Genomic DNA, 8,121 nt, shown 5'->3' with positions numbered 1-8,121 from the left:
CTTCTTTTCCTTGTGATCTTGAATTTTGAAAGGTTTTATCAGAGTGGATGCAGATAAGATGTTTCCCTTGGTGGGTGAATCAAGGGCAAAGGGGTTAGAGTCTTAAAATTAGAAGTTATCCATTTAAAACAGAGACGATGAAGAACTTCTTTAGTCAGGGGGTCGTGAATCAGTGGAACTCTCTACCACACTGCTGTGGAGGCCAGATCATTGGGAGAATTTAAACAAGAGATTGATAAGAGTGTATTTCAGCTGACTATAGAGTCATGGAACAAACTCAATGGGCCAAGTGGCCTGCTTCTGTTCCTTGTGATCTTGTGATGTGTGTAATATGGCAGTGCGGGAGCAATGAGCGGGACTGCTCTAACTGCATTCAAATCCCGTTGCAATGACAAAAACGCAGGGAGTTAGTTCAATTGTCATAACGGTCGCACTTTGAGATCGTCGCAGTGCATCACGTCTCCAGAACAAAGTAGCATTTTAAAATTGTTGAAACATTGTATCACTCAGTAATTGAAACTGAGTGAGATTTGTGGATTCTTCGCCATGGAAGAAATATAAGGCACTTTCAGGTGGCCAATTTCCCTGCATATAAAGCCGCATGTTTAGGCAATATGCGACTGTTTAGAGGCCACCTGAATGTGCAGGAGGCACTCGAGGTGAGGTATGTAACCCTCCTCTGAGAGGGATAATCAGCTCAGCTCAGTGGCTCCTGCAGCCACCTGAATGCAGCTGGCTGAAAGCGCATGGTAAAGGGTCAGGCTGCTGACGTGGCAGTGACGTCGTCAGCCTGAGACGCCTGGCGCGAATCTTGAAGCACGTTGTGCAGGCAGGCAAGTGCAGATTCTGTCATTTTGTTTAGCAGTGAAGGAAAACAGTGCATTTGAACAATGGCTCCAAGAAAGGCCTGGTTTGAAGAAGAGGTAAGACTGCTTCTCAACCATCTGACTTGGGAATCCCAGAAAAAGGAGCTTACTGGGACATTTAGGGATGGTCCCACTTTTGAGCGGCTGTCTGGAGCGCTCGCAGCATAAGGGCACCAGCGCAGTAAAAACCAGGTGGTCACGAGCTGAAGAGCATGAGGAAGAAATTCCACGCAGTCCTGGACCACAACAGGAGGAAGAAATTCCACGCAGTCCTGGACCACAACAGGAGGAGTGGCAATGGGCGCAAGGAGTGGCAGTACTTCAACCAGTGCCACACTCTCTGGGGGGCTGGCTGCTCAGCTACTCCCTTGAATGTAGTCAGTGCTCTCAAGACCCCTGAATCCTCAAAGCTCATCCCTGAGGGATCTCAGAGTTCACACAGCGGAAATGGAGGAGGCATGCCAGTCCAGGAGGAGAAGGCCACCGCCGAGGACTGCCAAGGACCCAGTAGCCATGGATTTGGATGCCTCCAAGAGAGGAAGCGCAGAGGTCACTGTCCCTGGAAGTGGCGAGGCAGCACTCTCAACAGAGAACACAGGTACAGTAGCATTGAGGTTGTGTTTATAGAGAAGCACCGAAGTCCAATGCTGATGCACTTTTCCTGTCTCTCCCCACATCCTCTGGTCCCAGACGCAAGCGCCAGTAACTGACAAAGGGGTAGTAACTGACGAAGGGGCAGCTTCTCGCGAAGGAGCTGCAGGCGATGATGTTGGCACTTGACAGGGAGGATAGTGAGAGAGACTGCTGGCAGATCTAGAGGAGGCACTAGATCACGAAAGAGTCATGCTTGCCAACCAGAGGGAGGACGAGGAAGCAATGTGCCACTCCGAAGTGGAGAAGCTTGCCCAGTCGATGTCTGAGTTTGCGGCTTCCCTGCGAAGACTGAGTGCCACAATGGACAGGCAGTCAGTCATCTTCAACAGATTGGTCACGCGATTGGAGGCCTCCCCATCCCCAGTCCCACAGTCATATGGTCAGCCTCATCCCATGTACCTGGCCCCTCCATCCAGTATGCCACTTCATTCCACACCAGTGCATCACAGTGTGGGGACAATGAGCACGACTGCTTCATTTATTGGCATGACTGAGATGCTGGGGTCCAGTACCGGATCCTCATTTCCCCCCCCTTCCCCCCAACACATTCTTCTCATTGCTGGAATGAGGGTTGTGTTGGAATATTCATCCTTAATGCTGTTAACTCACTGTTCACTTTCGTTGTTCATGAAGCCCCTCATAAGTGCAATGTTATGTGCGACACTTTAAGGATGGAAACATTCAACAGTGAGATGCTATGGTGCGGGGTGGTTGTGTTTACTGTTTTAGTGTTTGTACTGCTGTGTTCAAGTGTGGAGTGGATTTGCATTGTTATTTGTCCATTCCATGGTTTCCTTCAAGTTTAAGAATGATGTGAAATGTTAACGTTGCAATATCTATCTCAGATATTTATGAAGCTTTGTGATTTCTCAAAGAACATCTTTTATAAAATTTTATTAATTTTTGACAAGCACACAAGTTTCATTTATATGCACCCGTTCATTCACAAGAGCACATAACATGCCAGGCAGCAGGCTCATGTCACCACATTGGGTGGGGAGGGTGGAGGGGGGGTACAAGTCGTGGAAAATGGGGAGCTGGGTAGCAGGGACATTACAGGATAGACATGATGGCAGAATGGATGGCCTGGTGCCCATGGCCCTGCTGATCAGCACTATCTGCGCTATTGGGTGCAGGACCATCTGCTTCAACCAATGTCCTCTCTGAAGGAAGAATGAACCCATTGACAAAATTAATCGCTGACACTTTTAGAGTCACTGGTTCAGTGTAGAAACAGGCCGCTCAGCCACTCAAGTCCATGTCAGTTGTCAGAGACTACATCTGTCAGGAAATATCAGTGTGTGGAAAGTGGAACTTCTCTGTCCAAGACCACGTGCCGAGAGCTGTGAATGCAGCCATGACCATCACATACGTTCCTTCCATCAACCACCCTTACGTTTCCTGTTCTCTCTGAAAAGTGGTCAACCTATTAAAATGCTCATTGGACACTCATTTCACCCTTCTCCCATGGTAAAAAAAACATTAACGAGCAAGAGATTCATGGACATGTTCCACTATTATCATACTCCTGACTGAATGTCTATTCCCACTATTTAAAGGAACATAGAACCATAGAAGGCCCCTTCAGCCCTTCTAGTCTGTGCTGAACCATTTTTTCTGCCTAGTCCCACTATCCTGCACCCAATCCATAGCTTTCCATATCTCTCCCATCCACGGACCTGTCCAAATTCTTCTTAAATGTTAAAACTGAGCCCGCATTCACCACTTCAGCTGCCAGCTCATTCGACACCCCCACTACTCTGTATTTTATTGTTGCATTGTTGGATTGCACTAAACATATACATTGGAGCTTGTGACAGTAAATCTAACAACCCTTCTTCCGACTTTCGTATGTTTGAATTTCAAATATCCATTTATATTCCATGTAAATATTTCAAAATAGTTTGTCTCCAATTACAACTTTCCTCACCCTTACAAAATCACGAACACCTTATCTTAAAACCATGCCTTTTGGTTATATCTGCGAGATGCAATCATTTTTCATAATTGAACCAATCAATGGTATTGACTATTTATCTCATCAGCTACCCTGTCATCGATCTCCATTCTAAGGAGACCAAAGCTTTCAATACAAAAGCTTTCTTTTCTCCAGTGACTGTTCCAGGCTTAACCTACATATTCCAATCACCTTCCCATTAATAGTAATTTACATCACTATTACTTGAGATAAGAGTTTCAGTTTCTTCTTTGTCACCTTAAGTATACATTCGTGGACATAGAACACATAACAACACAGCACAAGTCCTGCAGTCTACGATATTGCGTCGACCGATGTAAATCTATTCCACAACAAAATAATCAATTGTTACTTCACACTCAATCCCTTCTATTTGTCTTACAGATATGTGACTATCTGAGATTCCTTCAAATGTCACCATCTCACCGGCCTCCTCTACAGTTCATGACAATGCATACTATGTGCACGCCACTATCTGCTGGCATCTCCCTGAAATATTTTTCCATTAATCTCGAGCAGATGTGCCCTGGTATTTGCTCTTCCTCCTCGGGGAAAGGCCACTGGTGGTCCCTTCCCCCCATCCATGTGTCCCATCATCTTTTTAGCTCATCGAATCAGATCCCATCATTCATGCCCCAAAGGGAATATCATAATTCTGTCAACCTTGCTCCTTTTCCAACTTTTCCAATACAGAAACATCCTGGTAAATCCCTGCTGTGCTCCCTCGAAAGCATTGATATTCTTCCTGTCATGAGGTGGAATGAACAATACTGCAAGTGTAGTCAAACCAGACTTTTACAGAACTGCAACATTACCAAGGCCTCTTGATCCCAATCCCGCGACGAACGAAGACCAATGTGCCATGTGCCTTCTTAACCATCTGATAAATTTGCAATCAATATCCCCAATAGAATTACACCTGCCTGTGAGTAGGAAGGTTAAGAATCACCGCTCTTGACCCAATTGTTACTGAAATATTTTGGTTGAGAAAAACTGTCATTGGTCCATTTATGAAACCGTGCACATAACGAGTCAATGAGGTACGATTAAGACTGGATTTCAAACGGTTTCCCCATCCCACTTTAAGCAATCCCTTACTAATCACAAAGCACCTCGGGCATAGGGATTACTTAAAGTGGTATGTGAGTAGGTAGAAAAAGGTTGAGAACCACTGATCTAAACAAATGTTTTCTTTTATTTTTCGAAAAATTTTCCTAACAAGGAACAGCTGAAAAGACTTTTTGTCCGGTTGCGAGTGGTCTCTGGAGCCAAGTGCTAATTCAACTGCAGGAGGGGAAGAAATGATCTCGTCCAATTAACATTTCAAAACAATGATGTGAGAGCGTCACGGGGACTGAGACGTCACCTGCGCTCATCTATTAAATGGTCCAGGTAGCATGGAACGATGTTCGGATCCTCCGACGCTACTGAATTTAGCTTTTCAGCGCGTCGAGCGACAATAAAGCGCGTAAGAATGTTAGAAAGATTCGACAGGTTCGAGAGGATATGGTACATAATCATCGCCTTTATTGGTGTTCCTGGTAAGGTCAATTCAGCCTGTTAAAATTATGAGTACACTCCTCGCGATTTTATTATCATGTGGTCTATTTGTGCCTTAGCATGTGCATGGATTGAGAAAACCAGTCCAAATATCATCCGCATTCCTGATCATTAACGCTCTTTCTGAGTTTGCAACGTTCGCCGGTAGATTGACCTGAAGAATAATCCGACGGGTTCGCGCCTCTGTTCAGGGACTCCTGACCGAGCGCCCCAATTATTTCCCCCGCATCCCACAGTCCAGGCAACTTTCGTTGATCATCGAACGTGCGCTTCCGACGCCCGTCTCCTTTCTGACCCCAATCTGGTGTTGGTTGCGATTTTCCTTCACAGAAGGTTTGTCCTCGAGCAGGTTCTAAAATATCAATTTGAAAACCGGCGCTTCTCCAACATGCATTGAAACGGATTTGGAACAACCCCAGCTCTCGTGTATTTTTCATAGCTTGGAAGGCGCACAGGTTCCTCGCCAGCTTTTGGAGCTGACAATTGTCTTTATTTATTCAAGCGGAAATAATGAATTTACTTCCCACCTGCTACCTCGACAGTGAACTTTGTATCGATTGTTATATTTTCCCGCGGAACCTGCGGCCTCTCCAAATGCACCACTCGCTACCTCATAGTAATGGCGGCGGCGGATCTGCTGGCTGTTGTCACCGCGGTGATACTGAGGCGGATCAGCTTTTACTTCTCAGGAACTTTTCTGGATCTCTTCGAGTTCTCGCGGGTCATCTTCACCGCCATGTGCGCGTCGAGAGACTGCTCCGTCTGGTTCACGGTGGCCTTCACCTTTGATCGCTTTGTTGCCATCTGTTTCCAGAAGCTGAAAACAAAATATTGGACCGGGAAAAATGCGGACGCCGTTTTGGCAACGACTGGGCTGCTGGTGTGTTTAAAAAATGTTCCTTTCTATTTTAGTTGTAAACCTGGGGTGATCATTAACAATGTAGCGTGGTTTTGTTCTCGAAAATCGTCCTATTACACGGATCCATGGTGGGTGGGCTTCAGGATGATGGATAAAGTTATTACCCCGCTGCTTCCATTCGCCTTAATCCTGTTGTTCAACATTTTGACGGTCAGGCACATTTTACGAGTCAGCCGTGTGCGGAAGGCGCTGCGGAATCCGAGAAAGGGAGGAAACCAGAGAGACGCGGAGATGGAGAGCAGAAGAAAATCTGTGATTCTGCTCTTCGCCATATCCGGCAGCTTCACCCTCCTGTGGCTGACCTCTGTCGTCGATTACTTGTATTATAACTTTGCAGGAACAAATCCCGGTGATTATAACGAAGCTGAGTTTGTCTTGGGACATGTTGGATACATGCTACAAAATCTCAGTTTGTGTACGAACACGTTTATTTATGGCGTGACCCAGGCAAAATTCAGAGGTGAAATTGTAAGCGCGATCAAATATCCAATCGCAGCGATTATTCGAATTTTCAATAAAAGACCCTCGGTATAGTTTTAGATCTTGCTCAAGTTTATGGTTAATTATAACCTCGTGCAACGCGAGTCGTGAAGCAAGTCGTAAGGCTTCAAAATCCGGACAACGTCGCAGGGTAAGGGCGTAGCAAGCGCGGAATGGGGTCACAGTTGGATATTCTGTCCAGTGGAAGGATGGAGAAAAGCGTGCAGAAGCCCTGCTGGGAGAAAAATAATGGCGCATGGTTCGGGACTGGGGTGGGGTGGGTCCTTCAGTATATTGGGAGATTACATGGGAAATGGGAGTTCTTCGGCAGGAAAATGTCTCTTCATTGTGCCACGGGCTGAAATACATGAGGTATCGTCCTCCATCTGTTGTGCCTGCAATGGGATTACGGCCATATAGTTGAAGATTACAGAACTCATGGGTTCAATTGCCAACAACTTCCACCTGCTTCTGCAAACTAGCTGTGTCGGCTTGCCCTTCCATTCATATTCCTTCGTATTGTGAGATGCAGAAGTATCTTCACAGAATTTGCTCGAGACAAAAATTGAACAAAGAACTTTATTATACTATTACAACAATGCAAAGTTGGGTGCTTCCCGTAGGGGGAATACACACAGATACTGAGGCTGACCCAACTTTTATACATTTCAGTACAGAGATACCTTCCCCCTAACATTCTTCTGCCTCCTGGATTGGTTTAGCATTGGGTAATTCCACCCACGTGGATTCTAACTTCTTATCAGTTTATGTGCCTTCCTGCAAACTTGTTAGCCAGGAAATTTCATGTCTTTGTTCTTTACTCATTAATCAATCCCCAAGACTTGATAAAGCTATTTACTTGCTATCCTGTTTTGAAGATCCTTATTATACTTTTATAACCCTTCCTCCCATTCCAGCATCCCTTCACCTTGATTTAACCCATAATACTTCATTTCTAATGAGCACTTGCTTGACTCCTCACATTCCAGTATCCCTTCACCTTAAGTTAACCCATAATACTTCATCCTTAATTAGCACTTGCTTGACTCCTCACATTCCAGTATCCCTTATCCAGTATCCCTTACAATCCACCCTTTTTCTTTAGCTACGCTTAGTAAATCCCCATTCGGTAGTGTTCTGCGCCTGCAAGCTCACACCAAGACACAAGAGAAACTTGTCTGTGAACTACTCTTTGCAGATGATGCCGCTTTAGTTGCCCATTCAGAGCCAGCTCTTCAGCGCTTGACGTCCTGCTTTGCGGAAACTGCCAAAATGTTTGGCCTGGAAGTCAGCCTGAAGAAAACTGAGGTCCTCCATCAGCCAGCTCCCCACCATGACTACCAGCCCCCCCACATCTCCATCGGGCACACAAAACTCAAAACGGTCAACCAGTTTACCTATCTCGGCTGCACCATTTCATCAGATGCAAGGATCGACAATGAGATAGACAACAGACTCGCCAAGGCAAATAGCGCCTTTGGAAGACTACACAAAAGAGTCTGGAAAAACAACCAACTGAAAAACCTCACAAAGATAAGCGTATACAGAGCCGTTGTCATACCCACACTCCTGTTCGGCTCCGAATCATGGGTCCTCTACCGGCACCACCTACGGCTCCTAGAACGCTTCCACCAGCGTTGTCTCCGCTCCATCCTCAACATCCA

The 8,121-nt window shown here is 45.8% G+C and overlaps 1 protein-coding gene across 1 annotated transcript; it reads left to right on the top strand.

The window, feature by feature from the left end:
- The first annotated feature begins 4,886 nt into the window (after positions 1-4,886).
- On the top strand, positions 4,887-6,511 carry LOC138748020 (probable G-protein coupled receptor 139). The gene is made up of 2 exons (XM_069907720.1): positions 4,887-5,039; positions 5,601-6,511. The coding sequence occupies exons 1-2, from the start codon at positions 4,904-4,906 to the stop codon at positions 6,509-6,511; spliced, it is 1,047 nt and encodes a 348-aa protein (XP_069763821.1). The 5' UTR covers positions 4,887-4,903.
- The last annotated feature ends 1,610 nt before the right edge of the window (positions 6,512-8,121 follow it).

Source organism: Narcine bancroftii, chromosome 13, assembly GCF_036971445.1.
Source record: "Narcine bancroftii isolate sNarBan1 chromosome 13, sNarBan1.hap1, whole genome shotgun sequence".
NCBI classification, from domain to species: Eukaryota; Metazoa; Chordata; class Chondrichthyes; order Torpediniformes; family Narcinidae; genus Narcine; species Narcine bancroftii.
This window is presented reverse-complemented; position numbering and strand designations above follow the sequence as displayed.

What these genes read in the sequence shown, in the direction of transcription:
- LOC138748020 (XM_069907720.1), top strand. Translation starts at nt 4,904, where the DNA reads ATGTTCGGATCCTCCGACGCTACTGAATTTAGCTTTTCAGCGCGTCGA. An exon ending in CGCCTTTATTGGTGTTCCTG is followed by an intron (nt 5,040 to 5,600) that starts GTAAGGTCAATT and finishes CTACCTCGACAG; the next exon opens with TGAACTTTGTATCGATTGTT.